This window comes from Pelodiscus sinensis, chromosome 4, assembly GCF_049634645.1.
Source record: "Pelodiscus sinensis isolate JC-2024 chromosome 4, ASM4963464v1, whole genome shotgun sequence".
NCBI lineage: Eukaryota > Metazoa > Chordata > Testudines > Trionychidae > Pelodiscus > Pelodiscus sinensis.
The window spans coordinates 76451875-76474948 of NC_134714.1; the positions used below are offsets into that span (position 1 = coordinate 76451875).

The 23074-nt window shown below is 41.1% G+C and overlaps 1 protein-coding gene and 1 long non-coding RNA gene across 5 annotated transcripts in view; one reads left to right on the plus strand and one right to left on the minus strand.

The window, feature by feature from the left end:
- COMMD9 (COMM domain containing 9) overlaps window positions 1-13153 on the minus strand; it is a 48010-nt gene extending 34857 nt beyond the window's left edge. Inside the window, exons 1-2 of one of the 4 annotated variants that reach the window (XM_075927501.1) lie at window positions 13035-13153; window positions 718-905 (exon numbers count right to left, since the gene is read on the minus strand). In XM_075927501.1, the coding sequence (XP_075783616.1) occupies window positions 718-768 (51 nt within the window). In that variant the 5' untranslated portion in view covers window positions 769-905; window positions 13035-13153. Of the gene's footprint in view, window positions 1-38; window positions 66-717; window positions 906-13034 lie in introns of those variants that run through there. The other 3 variants (XM_006124466.4, XM_006124465.4, XM_075927502.1) reach the window with 3 other exon arrangements.
- LOC142829161 (uncharacterized) overlaps window positions 703-23074 on the plus strand; it is a 30825-nt gene continuing 8453 nt past the window's right edge. Inside the window, exon 1 of the long non-coding RNA XR_012903516.1 lies at window positions 703-816. This is a non-coding gene — a long non-coding RNA (uncharacterized LOC142829161). The remainder of the gene's footprint in view (window positions 817-23074) is intronic.

The following is a 23074-nucleotide window of genomic DNA, read 5'->3' on the forward strand; positions in this document are numbered from 1 at the left end:
GCATTATACTAGTTTTGCAAACAGGTGAAGTGACTTGCCTGAAGCCACATAGGGAGCTGGTGGCAGACTCTGAATTTAGGCGTGCCAGGCTCCCAATCCTGTGTTGCGGGGTGTGTGTCTTCATTCAAAACTGGAATCTACTTTAAAAAAGTCCTTAAAAGGACAACAAACCATTCCTGTTACAATGCTATTTGACCACACCGACTAGGAAAAAAATACTGCTTGAAAGGATTGAGGGGGGTTGGCATATATGAATACAGACGCTTTAATTTTGCATGTGTCTGGGCTTGCTATGAAGAGGCAGTGAGGCTAAAAGTTCATTTATGTGCATGGACCTGAGCCAACATGCAAAGACACTTTCTGAATTCAACTCCAATTGAACAGGCATCTCTCCTGTCTCCAAAGTTTGCACAGATGACTAAGTACAGCTCACCCCTATAAGTGACAGCTTCCAGAGTGCACCACTCTTGATCCCAGGGAGAGAAAAACCATTTAGTCAGCAGCTCAATAAGAGCAAACATTTTTTATTCTCTCTTGTTAGTAATAAACACTAAATCACATGTATATGGCATATTTCTTTACAAACTCTATCCACGGATCAATGATATGCAGCCACCTTTGGGGCAGAACTTAGCAGCTGTTTACCAGTGCAAGGATTTAAAAAAGGAAACATGCTAACACAGGACATTTGTGTCTCTTCCCCTCTCTCCCTTTTACCTTCAATAAGATCTGCAGAGCTGCAAACTGTTCTTCTGTCACTGGAGCCATCTTAAGTCTATCATGTGACGGCAAGACTAGCAATCACAAGAGCTACGGGTAAGTCAGATGATTAGAACTGCAGTTGCCTTGCATTGTGGAAGTTGTAGTTCTAGCTGTAGCCAGCTGGCGAATTTCTAACCCGAAGCCTTAAAACAAACACATTTTGGTGATTATTTTCACGTGAAGCCATTAAAAAATGTAATGGCTTAAATAAGTAGTTCCCGGCATGACTCCTGATGCCCTGATTCTGAAAATTTAGGCACACGTGAGTTTATTTACATGAATAATTTCTAGTGAAGTCACTAGGACTAAAGTGAACAAAGTCATATGAGTGTTTGTAGAACTGAGGTTTAGCTTTGTAATGCACCACTGTCAAATTAAATTTGTCTCAAAGTTTAACTGTTGTAGAAACAAGCTATTGTAAAGCCTAACACCAATACAAATATTTCCAGAAATTTAAAAACAAAAGCCAAAACCTCCCAGAAAAACAACTGATGAAGTAAATAAACATTCCCCTGCTGAATTTTGCACCCAGTATTACAGCACTAAAGACTTAAAAGTGAAACATTCTAAATAATCAAAAGCCAGAAGAACTTAATTGATTCTCATTATTCATTGTGCATAGAGGCTGTTTTTTGCTTTCATTTTCCTGGCAGATCCCATACTTTTCTCTAAAACTATGCTACTTAAGTGATTGCAAATGTCCCTAAACTATATACGGTTTTGTAACTGCTTTGTGTCTTTCAAGAATCTCAAAGAAGCATAGACACATTTTTATGTAGGCACTATTGTGCGCTAGTGAGGTATCTGAGGTGCATCATTCCTTCATGTTGTTTTTATTACTGCAGACAATTTTTTTTCCTCAACCAATTTTTTTCCTGCCATTTGTTCTGTATTTTTTGTGACAGTATCTGGCAACCCTACTTAGATTGTAAGCACTGTCTTTTTTGGTTCTGTGTTCCTAAAGCACCTAGCACAACAGGACCTAGATCCATGACTAGGGCTCCTAGGCACAACTGTAATATACATAATAATAATAGTAATACTAATAAATTGATTTGCTTATGGTCACATGAAGGGCTAGCGGCCCAGCTGGGAGCAGACAGATGCATTGAGAGGCTAAGAACACTTGTGTGCAGAGGCTCGGGAAGGACCCATAAGTTTTCCCACAATATGCACAAACCATGTCCTACAATGGCTCAGTTTGGTGAGGTGCTGAGACCTCTGGATATGTCCTTAAAAAATTTTTAGTGCTGAATCTGTATAATTGAAGCCACATGGGTATGAGTTGTGTGCAACTCTGCAATGTGACTGCGTGGAGGCAGTCTCGATCAGCAAGCATGGCTCCGTGTGCATCCCTGCCACTACTCAAGTACGCTTTGCAGTGTGCACATACCCTGAGACCTAATAGACCTGATGTCCTCTCCTCTGATCTAATCGTTAGCCTATACTCCCTCCGAAAGCTACAAGTATTTTTCTCTAGTGGTTGCATAGCTTGGAGAAGATGGTCTAAGGGTTAGATCCTGGGTGGTACTGTGTGTCCAATATCTTCAGCTGCTGGAAGCTTAAGGCATATTACTTTCATACCATCATATTACTAGAATGGTGTGTAACTTTATTCTAGGATACCCTTGTATTTTCCACTGGGAAGGGAAATTTAAATAAGTCCTCTTTCGGTGAGGGAAGTAGTCTCCTTTTGCCTTGTATAATTCACTGCACATCAATTACCTTGCATTTTGCACAATCCCAACCCTTTCCCCATACCCACATCACTGGCACACCACTGGCACACGATTTTTATTTGCAGTTCTCCTCTGCAAATGAAAGAATAAATGAAAAGCAGTTTAAATGTGCAGCTGTTATTTGCAGCACGATGAAGAGGTCTGGGCAAAGAGAAAGGATTTCCTCTCGCAGCACAGCTGATTTCACTTTCACATGCTGGGAACTCTTCAAGGGCAGAAGAATCTGAAGGGAGAGTTTTGAGGGTTTTTTAAATAATTTTTCATGAGCAACTGGAAAGGAGACCCTGGGGGGAGCTATTTCAGGGTATGCGTTTAGCATCTGTGTCCTCTTGAAATTAATGAATATGACCATTTTAGTGAGGCACAGTATGTTTGTACTGCTGTTATCATTACGTTAACCAGCGTAGGTAGTATATTATATAAAACTATGTGGATCTGCCTTACAAATCCATGCCACTGGAGGCACCCTATCTGGAGTACTAACATGCTGTAGGAGATGTGACCTGATTGTTCAACCAAATAGTCCCACTACACAACCCAGTCCATAGATCTACTCTGATCAGCAAGGGAACACCATCTGTAATCAGATTAGGAGAACTATCCCATCAGCTGTCTTTCTCCCAAAGGAAATGTTTGGAAGATTTGGCAAAGGAATTGCATCTGCTAATATCCAGACTGTTATATTCCACATGCAGGCATCATATTGGCATTTGCAAATGCTATACTTGATCTATTCTGAGGGAAAAGTCTGGTGCTCCTCGATGTTTGAAATGTGAAGAGTTGGAAAGAAAGGCAGTGTAGATTAGTGGTTAAAGCAGGGGTTGGTGTCAAGAGATCTGGAGGGTCACACCTGGCGCTGAATGTCCTTGTGCCTCACTTTCCTCATCTGTGTGATGGGGATGGTAATACCTCTCTACCACACAGGAATATTATGAGCCTTAATTAATTAACACTAGTAAAGAGCTTGGAAATCCTGAAGGCATGAATATAATAAAGGCAGTATGTAGAAGGACAAGATACTACTACTAACTGTCACTGTGCTATCACGCTAAACATGTGTATTATATATAGAAGATCACTTAACATGGTAGTTCTTCACATCATAGGCCTTCTGTGGGATGCTAGATTCCTCTGTTCCAAAACCAATAAAGTTCCTCTTTTCTGCAGTTGCACAGAATTAGAACTTTCAGAGATCCCTGCCTTTCTCCAAAATCCTTATTACTCAGCAGGAGAGGAGGGTCATTGCCTTTTTGCAGAGCTCTTCTAGAGCTGGGTGTGACCCAGCTGTTTCTGTGTCCCTCTTTAATTATTTCTCTTGCATAGAAATTAGATTGACACATTACTTGTCTTAGGAATTAATTACACAAAATGTCTCTGCAGTCGGACAAATAGGAGGGGAGGTGGAGGGAGGGAAAAGAGGTGTTCAGATGACTATTGTGGGCATTAAGAAGCATGTGGCAACAGAGAACATTTACTTGTGAGTCATATATTTGGAATGAAGATATTGCTTGCCAGTAAATACCGCTGGCATTGTACTGAATTCACACTCTGACTTCCTTCTGCTGTCATCATTTCCTCACTATCGGATTCTTCTGATGATGGGGAATCAATGACATGTTTGATTTAATATAAAAGTTGAATTAATAGATAGTTCAGAAATAGTCAAACACTAGAAAAGGTTGTGACACATTGCCTGCGAGCTGCTTACCTTTTCTGGCAATGTGACCTAGTCAGCCTTTAGAGAGATGTTAGAAAAATATGTGAATATCTCAGGATATGTCTACACTACAGAGGGTTTTTTTTTTTTTTTTTTTGAAAAATGACTGTTTTTCCGAAAAAAAATTCAATTACGTTCACACTGCAATCACATTCTTCTGAAAGAAAATTAAAAGAACAGAGGGGTTTTTCCCACATTGGTAATCCTCATTCTATGAGGAAGAAGCCTTTTTCCAAAAGAACTCTTTTGGAAAAAGGTGTGTGTGGATGGGGAACAGGGAGTTCTTCTGAAAGAAGAAGAGGAAAAAGCTCAAGGGGCCATTCCGTCCATAGTAATCACAGCTTACATGTGAGATAGCATCCATTCAGTGTGGATGCTATCTTTCAAAAAAGCAGATCGCTTTTTCAACGCACTTTTGCAGCGTTGACACCCTCTTTCGGAAGAAGTTTTTTTGGAAGGTCTCTTCCGGAAAAGCTTCTTCCGAAAGAAGCCTGCAGTCTAGACATAGCCTTAGAGGGGTAGTCGGTAACTTTACAAAACAATGAGTAGCCCTGTAGCACCTTATAGACTAACAAATATTTATACATAGTATCATGAGCTTCTGTGGGCAAAACCCACTTCCTGAGATGACTCTTTTTCTCCGCTCATCTGAGGAAGTAGGTTTTGCCCATGAAAGCTCATGATACTATAATTTTTGTGTTAGTCTCTAAGGTGCTACAGGACTACTCATTTTTTAAAAGTATGCAAATGGTAAGTGGGGGCCATGCCGTGTAAATTAGAGGTGATACTAATTGTACGTATATTTATTTCTACCTTGTTGCATGTTAGCAATGTAACAGACAGTTCCTGTCTTATCCCTATAACTATTGATTCAGAGATCAAAAGGGAATATTAATGATTAATTATGGGTGAAGTAATGTCATTGTCTCTTTAAATTCTATGGTAAACTGCTTAATAGATAAATTACCTTATGTTCATCCATGTAGCTAATAAGTGGTGATGCTTGGGAAACAGAAGGTTACATCAAAAGCCTAGTGTTCAGGACGGTATGGTTAACAGGCTGCTGGAACACTGTATAGAAAACTCTTGGGATCTGATCCTTTCATCTCAAATCTGCTTGAAATTTCGTGCAGGGGAAGCTTAAGTCATAACACTGTCCTCTCCAAGCCCCACCCTGAATATGGGCAGCGGACTTTTATAACCAGTGGATTAGTTCTGACAGAACTCTTGGCAGCTACAAACTTCACCATCTCTACTATGAATATGCCCTCAGAACAGTACTCTTGTCTGGATGCCTACTGATCATTTAACCAATACTCTTTCTGGTTTTCCTTTTTAAATACATTTTAGTTTAGTTATTAAGTCTAGTTGTTAAGAATTGGCTGTAAGCATGTATTCAGTAAGACCTGACCTATTCATTAACCCAGGAGATAATGTGTCTAATCCTTTGGGATTGCTAGAACTTTCTTATCTGGTAAATAGGATTTTTGTATGTGATGTGGGTGTTCAGATGGGAGCCTAAGGCTGGTTTGCTTTAATGGATCTGTGTGGTTGGCTTCTGGGTAACTTCTAAGAGGCCATAGGAGCTGTTTTATGCAGGCTTGATTTTTTGGGGACTGTCTGCCCCATTCTCTGCAGTTCACCCTGAGGCTACGTCTAGACTGCAAGCCTCTTTCGAAAAAGAGCGTCTAGACTGCAAGCAGTACTTTTGAAAAAGCAAGCCGCTTTTTCGAAAGAAAGCACCCAGGCAGTCTGGATGCTCTCTTTCGAAAAAGCCCTGTTTGCATTCAAGAACGCCTTTTTTCGAAAGGGCACTTTCGAAAAAAGGTGTTCTTTCTCGTGAAATGATGTTTTCCGCCGTCGAAAGAAAAGCCGCGTTCTTTCGATTAATTTCGAAAGAACGTGGCTGTAGTCAAGATGCAGGTGACGTTTTTTCGAAAAAACCCTTGAGTCTGGACACAGCCTAATTGAGTAACTCCAGTGTGGCTCGCTGGAACCCTGGTCATAAAAGTGTTCAAGAGCAATGCTGTATTTGGTTGGGTGGTCTTTTTTTATTTTCAGCTTTTTTCTCTCTTTCTTGGCTGCCTCAGGAAAAACTGGTTCTGGCCCCTTGTTCCTTGTCTAGCAGATGGGGCCGAAGAGTGTTTAATCCATTATGTCTCCTCATTTTATGGAAGGATGGTCCAGTGGTTAGGATGCTAGCCTGGGAAACTTTATGTGCATGGATTCCCTCTTTTGCACTGACTTCCTCTGTGATCTTGGGCAAGTCCCTCCTTTTCTCTGCACCTCACTTCCCCATCTGTGCAATGTGCATGATAGCACTTCTCTATCTCCCAAGGGGGTTGTGAGGCTAAATACATAGTATGAATGACTGTGATGCTCTCTGATACTGTGATAAGAGGCATTAGATTGGTTCTGTACACTAGTGCCTCCTGAATTCAGGGCCTCCCTGGAGAGTGTGGAACTTCCGAGTTGTTTGTTCTCTTGTGTCCAATACATAGTTAATCCCCTGTGCTGCAATAAGTTCTGTTTGAGTTCCCCATGGACATTAGTGGGGTTTCATGTGGACAGAGAGCTCCACTGACAAGTTCACAGGGCTGAGATAAATGTAGGCAGAGGCATGATAGCAGTTATGATGTTTGGTGGAGCTTTCTGGTGAGCACTGGATCATTAGATCATGCACTGAAGGTATGCAGTACCTCACTAGTCCTGGTGTGATCGTTAACAGGCTGGGCCACTTTTCATATGTTGGCATAATGATTGTGCCGAATGGGCCCCAGTGAAGACACAAAAGGGCTGTACTTATTAGTGCAACATGGGCAAGGCCATGTGCCAGCTAAAATGCCATATGGGGTGTGACAGACTGGGCCGTGTCTGGGCACAGCTGAGGGCGTCTGCTCAGGGCGAATTGCTCGAATCCAGGGCTACTTACAGCCCCCGACTGGTGACCTCTCCACACAGGCCACAAACCAGTCCCACAGAGCGCTTCAGCAACCTGCCTGAAGCCTCCCGAGCAAAACCCCTCCGACACCCCAGCAATATCCGTGCCCCAGATGGCCCCGGGCCTCATACACAGGTGGGGGGTCCTAGCACCCAATCCCACCTACCCCGAACAAGTTCTGTCCGGTTCCAAGAAACCAGCCACAGATCCCTGGTCAATTTACCCTCTGGACAAATCACGCTGGGCCAATCCTTTAGAATCTATATCTAAAGGTTTATTATTACAGGAAAGAAAAGCATGAGAGTAAGGTTATTAAAGTACAGTACGTTACATGCACCGAATCTCCCAGTTCTCGATGCAGGCTCTAGCAGAGATGTTACAGCTGCTGGTTTAAAAGTTCTTATTGCACATCCTACGATCAGGATCGGTTCACAGGTCTTCCGGGCTCTTCAATCCCTGCAGTGCTGCCTCTGGGATGAAGTGCTGAGCTGAGAACAAAATGGCATCGACCACATGGCCTCTTTATACCCCCTTCCTGGCCTCTTCTGGTATGCAGCAGGTCACCTGGTCCTCAGCCTCTCTCTGCTGGCCGCTCTTAGGTGTCCGCCCTCATGCTTTAGGTGTGTCTTTGGGCCATCAAGTGCCATTGTTCCACAGGGCTTCACTACTCAGCCTGTCCATAGCAATGCTTAACCACATTCAGAGAAATATTCAGCTTCCACACAGATTACAGATCTACACACACAGACATTATATACTCACATAAACAGTATACACAGGATCAGAAAACAACAAGCTCCCATTCAATACCCCACATGGCTCCCTTTCATACCAATTTCTGGGGCCAACACCCCCACCTAGGGGTGCAGCAGCGATCTGGCTGCTTCCCTCCATTTCGGTAATGTGACATGGGGTTACCCTGCTCTTAGGGCTTATGTATTCTGCTCTCAGCTGGACCATGAAGAAGTTAAGTCTTTCCAGTGGGTGGAGAGGAACAGCTCAACCCATTGGGGAGACTGCTTCTTGTGTGCCTTTTTGTTTCTTCATTATGGAAGAAAAAGGCCTGAGAGCCTGTTGTAACCCCACCACATACACTAACTATTCTGTATATATTACAGTATAAATGTGTATCTTGTCTAGCCCAGGACACTCCAGTAACTAAAACAATTGAAATTACTATGATACCACAAAATCAAAAGACTGAAAGTACAGTTGTGGGGGCAAGAACTCTAATTAGACCATTTAAAACTCTTCGGGTATGTCTAAACTACACTCCTCTGCCAACAGAGGCATGTAAAATAGGCTACCCGACATAGTCAGTGAAGCAGGGATTTAAATATCCCCAGCTTCATTAAAATAAAAATGGCCACCACGCTGTGCCAGCTCAGCTGATGGTCGGCACAGCGCGCAAGTCAAGATGCGGATCGGTCAACAAGGGAAGCCTTTGTTGACCACTCCTGTAAACCTCGTTACAGGGCCCACGAAAGCTCATGATACCATCTACATGTTTTGTTAGTCTATAAAGTGCTACCAGACCATTTGTTGTTTATCTCTATTGCAGGCATCCAGCCCCTGCAGATAGGCACGAGAGAGCTCACAATATACATTCTGGAAAGTCCAATAAAGAGCGCATGGCTCAGAGCTCTGGTGGTGGTTTAAAGGGCCGGGGTTCAGCTGCTGCTGCTGCTGCAGCAGCAGTGGCAGTGGTTGGCTAGGAGCTCCACATCGCCAAGTTCCCCTCCCCATCCCACCCCCGCCTTGTCGGGAGGCCTGGTGATAGTAATTTTTTTAAAGCTGGCAGTGTTATTGAAAACCCAACACAAGTGAATAGCCTAAATATCAAATGACATTCTTCTTTATTTGTATTGCTGTTGTGCCAGGGAGCTCTTTTGTGGTACTGGGTGCTGTACAAACACGGATCAAAAAGGCAGCTCCTACCCCAAAGAGCTTACAGACAACACTGTAGATAAAAATCACCAGAAAGAGTAACAATTAGGGTGTTTGCTATTACAGTAAAAACTTTGTTATCCAGCACTCTGTTAACCAGAAAACTTTGTTAACCAGCCTTGCTCCCAGCCACAATACTGTCACATCTTCTGGCACACAGGCCTGGCTTTGTTTACCATGATTGGCTTAACAATTTTTTATTTAAGAAGTACTAATCATTTTTAACTCAAAATAGAAATGTGAGACCAACTGCCTCACAAAACTACCAATATTAAAAACTTGAGTTTTACTATTATTGTCCATTGGTTTTTCCTAGGTTGATGGGACCCTCAGATAACCGGAATTTTTAGATAACCCGAATGCCCTAATCCCTGAGCGTGCCAGATAACACAGGTTTAACTGTACTACCTAATAGGCAAGTAAGAAAATCCATCAAGCTTGTAAGATGGTTTTGCAAAAAATTGTTGTTTTGTTTCTCCTTGGCTGGGCCAGATCCACAGCTGGTATGAACTGACACCGTGTGTCAATGGAGCTCTGGTGACATATGCAAGACGAGGCGGTAGCACAGCATGTTTGACGCTGTACAAAGGAAGAGATGGTTCCTGCCCTGAGGAGGTTATAATGGAAAACATGATCAATCTTTGATTCTGAGCTCCAGGATAGGGCATCAGACTGAGTCACCTGAGATGATTTCTATTCCCAGCCTGACCGTAGACCGTGTGATTTAAAGCATGAACTCTCCCTTTCCGCCTATGGGATAGAACAATGTGACTTCTGCTTATGCACCTTTGTGTGGCACTGTAAGATCTACAGCTGGAAAGCTCAATACAAATGCTAAGGATTATTGCTGTTTATTCTTAAATAAACCATGAAGAATATAAAAATATTGGAAAGCAATACAAATAAGACCACTTGACAGTTGCCTTTGAATGTGTATTGATTTTAAGATCCTTGTGGGCATGAAAACAAGGCTTTTGTATTTAGCATCTTGACACAGCCTTCTCATTATTGTAATACAGACTCATTGATTAGTGTTGAATGAGTCAGGAAAGCTTCCCTATTGATTAATGCTGCTGACTGATCATTCTTGCCTTGAGAGCTCCCATACCCCTTAATTTTTCCCACCACTTTTGTGGCTATTGGTGCAGCCCCAGTGATTACTGCAATAGTGGGAGTGTCAATAGAAGATACATGCCCTTGACATGTTAAGCATTGTGGACCTGATTTTTTTCTTGCCCTACCAACTTGTGTGGTCATTTATACAGTGCAGAATGGGTGAAAAATTCAACTAAGTGTGATAGACTGCTGGCTAAACCAGAGCTCTGCCACTACAGCCTGGCTCAAAAGGCCAGTTTCAGACAGCTGAGCAAGCCCAGGCCTAAAGGGCTAATGGAAGCAACTATGGGCCTCGTTAGCCAGAGGGCTATATAAGGCAGCCAGAGGGGAAGTGAAAGAGGGAGGAGCCAGGTGACTGAGTGTGCAGCCAAGCCAGAAGGTGCTAGGAAAACCAGCTCTCTGTAAACGGATGGTGGTGGTAAATTGGTACTGATGACTGCACAAGAAAGGGTCACCAGTTGGTTTGTGACCCAAGAAGGGGTCCCAAGGCAAGGGGCCTGGGTGAGGACCTTGCCATATAAGTCTGAGTGGTAGAATTGTCTTCCTACTTTGCACTGCTATAAATGAGTAAACCAAGGTGCAGGGTAATGGAGACCTGGGCTCTGTGTTGACAAGACATGTTTTTATCTATAGTTTATGCCCCATCGCTAATCATTAAACATATCTCATCCTAACAACCTTTCTACTCTCCTTTTTGAGTTCACAGAGAAGGACCTGGATTGTGGTTCTATTTAGGGTATATAAGCTATGCAGCTTTTTAGTGACAAGGCAGTTTCAACACAGCCCCACTGCTGCCTTAGACTGGTATTAAAACAGTCTAACGGTAAAGCCATGTCTTCAATAGATGGAAGAGTAATGCTGTTGCAATCAATCTTCTGGAGTTCGATTCAGCTAGTCTAGTTCAGACTTGCTAAATCAAACCCAGAGGGCACCCCTGCCAGCTGCCAGTACTGTTGCTTGTGCAAGGAGTAAAGGAATCCGAAGGGACCATTTACTCCCATTGTAATACAGACTATAGCATCCTCCTGCTATGGGGATGGCAGGGAAACATGAAACAAGATATGTCTACTCCAGCTACGTAACTAACGTTGCTGGAGTTGTGTATCTTGTTTTGACGTTCCGTATGAGTGTATACCTGGCCTAAGTCTCAGTCATGCCTTCTGCAATGGCATTGGAATGGTTCCTTTCCCCACCTATACTGTCAGTTAATTTGTCATCAAGGCCATTTGTGGAAAGCCCATTTTGGAACCCATTGTTGTCACGAGATCAGTTTCCCAGAGTAGACAGAGCCAAAGAGACATTCTGATCCTTTCAGAACCCTGGATTACAACCTTCAGCATTAGAATTGAGTGAAACTTCAAGAGGCTGGGGGGAATATAGTGAATTCTATAAAAACAAACTGGTTTGTTCTGCTTTCATTACAAAGGCTTGTCATATCACAGCCTTTTGCATTTGTCTGCAGCCACTGGACACAAACCAAGATATGTGGCAGCATAGCCTATAAATATAAAGTCCTGTGATAGTCTGCTGATTCTTTTGCCTCCTTTCCTCTCTCCCAACCCATGGACCCCCATTATTTATTATCCATTGCACCTCCCCTCTTTAACCACTAGGTGTCACCAAGCATCACAACAAAAGCCCATTTAAATGCTGGTTCTTCCTAAGAAGCAACCGGGAATGTCCCATGCAGTTAAAGAAGGGCCAAAGAGTGAAACTCCATGGTGTTATTCGCTAAAGCTGTGGTGTCCAACACACTAGCCAAATGTGGCTATTTGGCCGGTTGAGTATGGCTAGTTTGCTTACAAACTGGTTGGACACCACGGTCCTAAAGCAAGCTGTGGAATATACCTTCTGCAATACTGCATTCTTAGTATCAATAGCGGATAAATTCATACAGCAGTGCAGACCATGTGTTGAATTAGGGGTGCTGCCTGACCCAGTTTTCAATCACTTTATCCTATTTTGTCTGTTTTTGTAATAAATGTAGCTCTGGTGAAAGGTGGCATCAAGGGCTATAGAAGAGCAAGTATATCATTTCCTCCCACCAACAAACAAATAAATTCAATCCTAACCTCCAGGGGAGAGTAGGTAATTCAGAGTCTGAGTTCATTTTATCCTTGACTTCCCCTCTCAGATTGCCCCCCCAGGCACTAAGTGAACACCTGACATTGCAATAGCTTCATGGCTAGTGATCAGAACATGGAGTTCCACCTGCTCACTTTGCATGGGTCTCCAAACACCAACATAAAATCTCTTCTTTGCCAGTGACCTAGCCTAGATTTAAACAGGGTAATCTAAATGCTGAGATGAAATGATCCATATCCCATTAACAATCAACTCCTTGAATCATCCAATCCCTTGTTGTTGCTGCTATTTTTAATTATTTAAAAGTATTACTACTTAAAGCTTAATCTTACACTCTTTGGGGCACAAACTGTCTTTTTGTTCTGGGTTTATATAGTGACTAACACTATGAAATTCTGATCCATGACTGGAGCTCCTACACTCTACAGTTTTGCAAATAATAAAGCACATGGTAAAGCTTCCATTCACTTATTTTTTTAAAAAACTTATTTTTTTATTTCATATAAAATTTAAAGACATAAAACAAAGCATATGTGCAAGAAGGAAATGCCATCTAAATTACAAAATTCAATGTTCATTATTTATAACACTTGGAAAAATAAAGCAAAACTTCACCAAACAAAAAATCCTGGACCCACAGAGGTCATGCAGGGCATAAGTTAAGCAACTAAGTAGCTACATACATGAAAGCATAACCTCTGACAATCAGAGACTATTATACACTAACCTGCAGAAGCATGTAATCATTTCACGTGTGATCAGACGCACTCATCTTTTACCAAGTGTTTCTAGTGGAGAGACATATTTTCCATTAATGAAGTAGTAGACAACTTGCTGTGGTAGTCTGGGTCTGAGGGAGGAACTGCAAAGTTCCATTTTATATAAAAAAAAAAAAAATGGGGGGGAGGGTACTAAAAGAGTTACAATCCATTTCTCAATGTTAACTAGTAATAACAGCTCATTCAGCAACCCAAAAATACACAAGCTTGGAGAAGGAAACTTAAGGTTTTTGAGCGTGCACTGACTATGGTGTTCCTGAAGAATGTGCATTTTTAGTCGGGTTTAGAGGATGTGTGAAAGGCTGGCATGTGGTTGTTTGTATCTCTAGCATTCATTGTGTTGTTAATCTAGCTTTAAACAAATGTTCTGGAATCCAGTAGTAACTGAAAGAACAAATCTCTTTCACATTAAGGTTCCGTCTATACTGTTTGTTTTTTGCAGAAGAGGAAATGCTCATTTGCAAATCTCGCACTCTCATTCGCATATTCTCTTCTGATCCTTTTTGCGGAAGAGGTTTTTGCAAAAAAAAAACCCATAGTGTAGACTGGGCCATTTTTTAGAAAAAAAAAACCCTTTTTCTTTTAGTTTAGATGGAGCCTAAGCCAGATATCTTCCAGGTTTCTGTTATAATAATAAGGCTAAGTTCTTTTCCCCATTTGTCTTTGATACGGAGATTTGAGAGGATAATGCAAAGCATTGAGCCACTTACACATAATTCCTACAAGATGACTTTTGTGTTCCCACATTTCTTTATGAGTTCTTCTAGAGGTGAGGGTTGAAACAGATCCATTGTTCGTTACCCTTTCATAGCCTTTGAAAGAAGGAACTGTGAGATGGTAGTAGTAGCTGATATTTGTTACACATGTAATTGAAGGAGACCAGTCTACCATTATATCTTTAATTTTTGTTATCCTTTTTATATCCACATATTTTAAGCAAGAAGTTGGCCTTCACTCTGATGCACTGGTTACCCCATAGAGGTATGAGAAAAAAAATAGTAAAGACTGGATGTTGTAACAAACAGGTCTTAACACATTGTACAGTGTCCCATATAGATACAAAGATTTGATTGGATTTTCTCTTAAGAGTGTGGGTAACCTCTTAAAGTATATTCCATAGAAATTACACGATAAACCTATTTATTCCAGTAAAAACAAGGGAGAGACCTTGAAAGACAGTAGTCTAACGATACAAAATCATACTTGGGCGGATACTCAATTTGGCTAGTTTTGTTCTCTTCTGTAAGGATAGAAGTGGCAGACAACCCTCCACCCCCTTTCTATATTTCAAAATTTCTTTTAATCGACTATATCTTTAAGAGCATCTGACTGTGGGTTTGGTCTCCAGTCATCTGAAGAAGTGGGCTGTGCCCTCAAAAGCTCATGATACCATCTACATGTTTTGTTAGTCTTTAAAGTGCTACCAGACCATTTGTTGTTTTTTAAGTTTCTCCTGTACAGACTAACTCGGCTACTCCCTGAAGCTTTCCTCCTAAACAGTAAGAGCTAGGATCACCAACTTTGGTATAGAGCTTCCTCTTATCACAACTTAAAGCTAGGTGGGGGGTTTGGTGGTGCCAGGACAATGGGATGTGCCTAGAATGGGAGTGCTTCTCATAAAATCATACAGAAAAGAAACAGAATCACCAGGAAGGTGAAAGGGACCACCTTCCTCTCCCCATCTCCTCTGGATTGCTCTAGCCCCAAGTCTCCAACACACACCCTGGCACCCTTTAGGGAGGAAAAAATTAACAATTCCTTTTTACAAGAAATCTGAAATAAACATTAACTTAATATAATAATACTGTAATTTTCCAATAATTTAAATAAAGCATGTACATTTTTCTTTTATTTTCAAAAACATTTTTGAGTGAATGGTCCAAGTAATGCCGGGTAAATGTACGATTATGGATTGAATCTCTCTCGTCTGGCACCCTCGGGATTTGACCGGGGCCAAACCAGAGAATTTGCCAAACCACGGGAGGTAAATATTGTCTAGCAGCATTACTAACACTTCCACTGCTTACTGGGCTGTTAGAAGACTTTTAGGGGTAAATTAGAGCTAGAGAACAGCACAAATCACCGAGAATCAGGACTGGTGGTTGTAAACAAATTTTATAGGACCATGGGAAACTTGGTTACACCCATAAGTAGACATCTGACTATCTAAAATCATGCTAGACCACAGTTGTTGCCAGACCAGAGAGTGCCAGACTAAAGAGGTTCAATCTTTAGTTCATATTTAAAGAAACAATTTTGGAAAGATTAAGACAAATTTTGACACCTAACCACCTAAATAAGTTTTCTTGCATATTTTAAAAAGAAAATACTGAAACTGAAAACTAGTCTTTGGGACACTGCTTGTGTTTTATTTCAGTTAATGTGGAAAATAAAGAGCTTTCCAAAAACATCAACTAGATTCAATAATGATGGATTCCATTAACTTCTGTGTTGCTGGATCACACATTTAATCACAACAGAAAACAAACAAGTTATTTCTTTCCCCAATTGTTTTGCTAAATTAAACGCACACACAAAAGACATGAATAGATATGAAAAGCCAGGCACACCCTGTGCATTTGGAAAGTGTCCACAACTCCTAAAAGTAGAAGGCAACAGGACTTTGAAAGGCTTAAAACCTAGAATACAAATGATCTCTGCTCTATCTGATCTCCCACTGAGCTTTACCCCATCACGACTATTGGCTTAAATTAGCAAGCCATTATAAAGAAAAATGTCAAGATAAAAACAAAATACCTTAAAAATAAATTCCTTCTTTGTGTTACTAATAGTCGTATAGATTATTATCAGAGAGTCCTTTAAAATCTAATTAACTTTTTCTTATTTATCTCATGTTTTCTCTTTGCACTTTTTTGGTCATACATAATGAAACTCCATTGGCCAACCTTATTTATATAAAAAAACTAATATAAACAAACATACACATTGGTATGCCAGTTTTATTTATTTATTTTTGGGCTTGTGTTTTTGCTTCTACCACATCAGAGCATAAACCAATCCCAATGGGGATTAGAAAGAAACTTTCTTGTGAGCAGGTATTCCATAACTACCTTCTGTAGTTTCTTACACCTTCCTCTAAACTTTAGCATTTGACACTGGCTGCTATCAGAGACAGAATGCTGGACTACAAGGGCCTCTGGTCCGATCTCTGCTCGAGTTCTCCTGATGCATTCTGGGAATTGGTCTTGCACCTTCCATGGTCAGATCCTCTATGTATATTATACATAACCAAGCAAGAGACAGGGGAGCTAAAGAGAAATCTTCCTTTCTAAATGAGGCCTAGTCTACACTGAAAATTTAGAATGGCCACTCTGTCACTTCCAGTGCGAAAAATTCACATCCCAGATCACTGTCGTTAAGCTGACCTATCGCCAAAAAATTCTTCCGTGAACATAGCTACTATCACTCAGGAGGATGGATTACTTACATCAACTGAAAAAAAAACATTCTATCAACAGAGGAATGCATCTGCGCCATTGTCACCCATAAGGTAGGCCTGCATCAGCATGAACCTAGCTGGTCTCAGCTGGTCTTCACTCTTGCATAGACCACAGTGCGTTCTAAACAGTTACAGCATGGAGTTTGAACAACTGGCACCAGTCCTGGACCAAGAGCTGGTTCAATCCAGTATGAAAGAGTAAAGGATTCTTTTCTGCACATTTCTCTTCACCTCAGAATACTGAAAACTAACCTTATTGAGACTTCAATCCACGTTTGTTTGCAACATTAAGCAACAAAAAGATAGCATCCATTTGGGCACGTCTACACTGCAACACTATTTCGAAACAATTAGTGCTATTCTGAAATAATGCATCTACACAGCAAGCAGTTATTTCGAAATAGTGTCAAAATACTGTCAAGCTGGAGAACTCCTTACTCCAACTCCTGTAACCCTCATTGTATGAGCAGTACGGCAAGTCAGAGGAAGAGTGCTCTATTTCGAAATAAGTGCTGCGTAGCTGTTCTCTATTTTGAAATAAGCTGTTTCGAAATAAGATACACAATTGACATAGCTTAATTTGTGTAGCTTATTTCGATTTAGGTCCTGAAGTATAGACTCACCCTCAGTCTCTCCTAGCCATCTACCAACAGAACAAGTATAAAATATGATACCAGATGAAATAATTATCTTTCTCTTAAACGATGCGTTCAAGTGGACTACACAAGATGCATGGATGTACTCTTCATTCCCAACTTGCATAGTCAATTACATAGAAAAATGAAGCATATATAACAAAATGTATTACCACACTGTTTTCTTCAAAAGAGGTACCCAGAACTGCTGTGCACAAATGCATTATCCATCAGGGTTCCAGTTCCCTATACAGTGGTTTGGATGTAAATTAGTAAGTTTATTTAGAACACATTGTGGCCCTGGTATTATTTAGAACATTGTGGCCCTGGTATTATTTGTTTGGCAAACGTTTTGTATGTGTTGGGGGTATATTAATCAGGCACATTAGATATAGTGATGGCTTCTCTGCAGGAAGTATTGTGCAGAACAGTGTCACATAAACAGCTAAAATAGCAGGATAGGTGTCCTTCTGTGTCAGCCACTAAGGCTATGTCTACACTACGAGTTTTCTCGGCAAAAAATATACTAATGAGGGACTAATTTGCATGAGTCACAATCTCATTTGCATATTTTCTGCTGATCCATTTTTTCACTACAGCTTTTGTGCAAAAACAAGTAGTGTGGACGTTTTCTTTTTGTGCAAAAACCCCTTTTTCTGCAAGATCGGTAAACCTCCTTTTTTGGGACATAAGGATCTTGTGGGAAAAGGGGTTTTTGCTCAAAAAGAAAACGTCCACACCTCTTGTTTTTGCACAAAAACCCTAGTGAAAAAACAGATTGGCAGAAAATATGCAAATGAGATTGCGACTCATGCAAGTGATTCCCTCATTAGCATATTTTTCCCGAGAAAACTCGTAGTGTAGATGTAGCCTAAGTGTTCTCTACTTTAGAAAGGTCAGAGGACAGAACAACAAAAGAAGGGCTTCAGAATGTGCATTGACTCTCAGAGCACTCCCATGGGATGGGCATTATTAGTCAGGTAGGGAAACTGAGGGACAGTTTGAAATTATTTGACTTTCCCAAGGTCACACAGCAAGTTGGTGGTACAGCTGGGAATAATACTGAGATCATTTGTCTCTGAGACCTGTGCTTTAAACTCAGTGCATGCTTTCAGTAAACAGATTCATACCTGGCTTAGGTTGGGAATTAAATGTTTCATTACAGTGTACTGCTTGGTAGCCTCATTTGTCCATTTCATTACCCTTTCCCCATGCCATGTTGAGCAGAACAACTAGAAATCTAGGCTCAGGGGAAGAATAGCAGAAGGATATCCAGGGAGGTTGCACATCAAGATCAAGGTGCATTTTCTGAGCTGTGGGGAGCTCAAAATTGTGATAGCTGCACATATTGAGGCTCAAGATGTGGAATTCTGCACAGAACTCTAATAGAAGTGGGTGACCCTTCAGGGGTGGAGTGAAGTACAATGGTAGAGAAGCCTGGAGCCCAGGATTGCCATAACGGGGGGCATGGTCAGCAGCGGTGTTTGTGACTCTGTTCAAAGACGTAACTCTCATCCTTAAATGATTAAGTACCCAGAGGGTTTACATTAAATTAGCTTTGATCACATTGGGGTGGATCTGTTAAAATAAAACACATGCCACCTTGCCCTCGGAATATGTTATGACTTGTGAGCATTTAGCGTCATGGGAGCTTTCAGAAATGTTCCCCATGGTATACAAAATTTCCCCATACTCAGCCTGCAGTGGTAGCTTGGCTCTTGTCCTGCAGGTCTAGGCCTTACTTTCTGCTCCAGGAATTGCAACCTGGTGCATGGAGTTGCATGACAGAGAGGCAACCAGGCCAAATTTCAATGAGTGGCATTGTGAGCTGCAGCATTAGGTCATACTATCACTTGGTTTGGAGTCCTCTTAAATAGGTGTCCCATGGGAAACTGCCTCTTTTGCCCCCCATCTGAGTGTCCCTGCCAATGTCATGCACTGTGCACACTGTCTGGGTAGCTGCAGGCCTCATTGTTTAGTGTTTTCTAGTCAGACTGCAGAAAGGAACATGTGTGATGAAAAAGTGTCTTTTGGGAGACTCAGCATTTAATGGAAGTGCCTCAGGAATGCATCCATCTCTTGATCTGTTTAGTCTGATCCTTTGCCGTGCTAAGGGGAGCATCTAGGCACTGATGTATTGTTTTTTTTTCTCTTGCTGGTACATTGGGCAAACAAGCTGATGTCATCCCTTAATCTCACAATGGGAATATTGTACATTGACTGCTGGCACAAATCCCCATTCAGCAATGGAATCATGCCTCCTGGTACCAGGGTTTGAACTGAAGGGGACCTGAGGAGTGGCATAGCCTTAAAAATGACATTGTTAGACCCATGATTTCTCTCCACACACCCAATATAGCAATTGTTGTTTACCTGCCATATTCCCCCACACATCTCCCATTCCCTGGATAAGTCATCTGCCTCTGCAGTGGCTATTACAACCATGTTAGAATCTCCTAGTGAGCGGGGTAGAGTCATCCCACCTCTCCATTGCAAAATATCCCAAACAGTCCTTATTATCTTGACTCAATCTTACAGGAGTCTCAAGTGTATCCTGTATCTCTTGATATAGTGCTGTGCAGGAGCATCCCAGCCTGTTGAGTTCATATTAGATGATGTAACTTCATCATGCAGTGGTGCAAGAATCATGATGCTACAGAATGAACGTCATTGTACCTTGCAAATCCCAACAAGATAAAATTCATCCTCAAATTAATCAGAACCTAGATGTGTTGTGTTAAATCAGTTTTGTGTCACTTACTACAGTAGGCAAAATTTATTTCTGTGTCTTTGGACATGGCCTACATCAGATAGGCATTTAGGTGCAATTACTTGGTCCTGAAGGAGAAATGCCTAACGAAAGACTCCCTAAGGCCAAGGCTGTGTCCAGACTAAGGGGTTTTTTCGGGAAAAGTAGCCTTTTTCCGAAAAAACTTCACCTGCGTCTAGACTGCAGCTGCGTTCTTTCGAAATTAAATCGAAAGAACGCGGCTTTTCTTTCGATGGCGGTAAACCTCATTTCACGAGGAAGAACGCCTTCTTTCGAAAGTTCCTCTTTCGAAAGAAGGCGTTCTTCAATGTAAATAGGGCTTCTTCGAAAGAGAGCATCCAGACTCACTGGATGCTTTCTTTCGAAAAAGCAAGCCGCTTTTTCGAAAGTTCAACGTTCAGTCTAGACGCTGTCTTTCGAAAGAGGCTCTTTCGAAAGTATCTTTCGAAAGAGCCTCTTTCGAAAGAGGCTTGCAGTCTAGACATAGCCCAAATGAAAACTGCAGACCCAGGTTGTGGGGGGAATCCAGATATACATGTGTTCATCATGCCACCTAAATACCATTGATGACTTTGTGGTTGTAAGCTATAGGGAGGTAGAATGGAACAGCAATGGGATGAGTCAGAGAGGGACTATCAGAAGCACCAGAATTCTAATACTTGTATGCCAGAGTTTGATCTGGAACATATCACATCTTGCCTGATTTTTAAGAGTAGTTGAGTACATACAGCTTCTAGCAAATGCTGAAAAGCAAGCCAGGACCCTCATTGCTCAGTTTCCTCCTCTATAAATTTGGGATAATACTTTACCTCAAAGGTAAATTGTGTTTTTTATTAAATTCATTTTAACATAGTGCCCCAGAGGTATGACATATTACTGCTATAAATACATGGTGGATTTAAAGCTGTATCAGTGAGGAAAACATGTTAATAAAATACCTTTTATCATGTAGGATCTCTAAGCATTTAATAAAATATAAACACTGCACCTATCACTGAAATGCAGCTACTACTAAAGCAAGAATATGTCAGATGATTAATAGCACACAGAGATATTATGTATAATAGTTTAAGATAAAGAGCAAGAAATAATCCTTAGTCTAAGGAGAATGTAGAACATAATCTAAATTGAAATTATGCCAGTTCTTATATGCCTATTTGTACCAAAGTGTCAGAGGACTTTTACGGAGTCAAGACCCTGTTTCTAACATTTCATTAAAAAACAAATGATCTCAAACCCTCTACTTAAAATATATTTGGGGGAAAAAGGTCCCTTATAAGAAAGAAATAATGGCTAGAGTGAGAAAGACAAAGATGAGATTAACCCACATTTTTTTAAAGGTATTTAGGTGCCCAACGCCCATTAGTTTTAATGGAAGTTAGGATCTTCAATACATTTAAGAATCTGGACTTTGTCTTTAATATTTTCCTTGTATGGCACATCAAAAGGAACAAATAGTCATTTGACATGCTGGTCAATGGAAGGTCTTTCTTTGTTTACATTAGCAGGTTAAAGGTTAACAGTGTATGGAGGAAGTGGTGTGTTAATGAATCACAGAGAAATATGCTGCATTTTCACCATGTGATACAAGGACACTTTTTTCCCACCAAAGCAGTTCAGAAAATTCTTTAAGGATCAGCAGAAAATCTGGTTTCATTCAATTTAGGAAGTCAAAGTGTGTAATTTAAAAAAATCCCTTCCTTCCTGGAACAGGAAGCATAAAAATAAGGTTAATGTATTTTCAACTTCTACTAACAGAAAATATAGCCACGTTTTTTGCCACAAGATTGTATGTGAATCTTATTTCTTGAAAGAGACAGACTTCAAATGTGCATGTCCCTGTGTAATAATAAACACGGTGAGCTAAGCAGTTCCAGTTATAAATATGCTTATATGTATTTCTTTTATGGAAGTGTATGGGCAAGAGTCAAAGGTGGCATACAGAATTTCCATCTGTCCTGGTTTCCAAGGCAGCCAAAGTATGTACTAGTGAACTAGACATGAGTCTGAGAACAAGAGGCTGTGTTTTTGACCATGGCTTAGACACTGGTTTTCCCTTTCCTCTTGGTCAATTCATGTAAAGCTTCAGTTCTAAAAGTGGATGCCTCTATTTTGGGTTCCCAGTGATGTGCCTCATTTTCAGAAGCATTACACACACATCACAAGTACAGTTTGCAGATAGCAGAAACTGCAAGCATTCTGACAATGAGAACTAAATTGGGCACCCAAATTCTAAAGCCTCTAAAAAACAAAAGACATCTTGTAAAACATAGGCCTTAACTTTTCTGCCTTTGTTTGCCCTCCAGCACAATGGTTGCGCAGAGAGGTTATGAAAGTTAATGTAAAGCATTATAAGTCCTAAATTTACCAGACTATATATTAACCTTGTTGCAGATGGGGCCCTAGAATTCCCCATATTTGGACAACAGTCCCTTGCAAAACACTTCCTAAATCTTGGCTAATATGAATAGACTGAAATACAAGCAGCCTCTGCTCTGCTTCTCCTGCAGCAGGAGCCAGAGAAAAAAATTCTTCAGGCTGTACTTTGGGGGCAGTCAGAGGAGAAAAGAAAGGAGTCAGTTATGTTTGAGGTGGAGAAGAATTGTTTCACAGGCCCTGCCAAAACAACTAAGCCAGTTCTACTCCATGCCAGTGCAGGATTGTTCAGGCTTTATTCCATGTATACGGCCTGCATTCAGCTCCTTCTGGAAATATGATCTGTATGATAAGCTGGAACTGAGCCAGTGCCCTTAGACTGGGGGGCAGGATACAGGAGGACTTTATTTCGACTTGAGTTTCCTGGAGGGAAGTCCAGTCAAAGAGGTGGCTTGTATTCTCCCCGGGGCTATTGTTCATTCAGACTTGGACCCTGGCCTTTTCAATTTATTTATCCAGACTGAGCATCTCCTTGCATGCCAGTCCTCCTGTATATAGTAAACAATGGCAGCTCATTGTACTGGTAATAAATGCGGCAGTAGCTATGACCTTCCTCCTCTTCTTAGTATCATCTGATAAGCTGACTTCCCTGCCCATTTCCTGCTTGTTGCCAGGTTCATGAAAAAACACAATAATATGCATATTATAGAATTTCATTCCTTGTTAAACAACTATATATAAGCACTT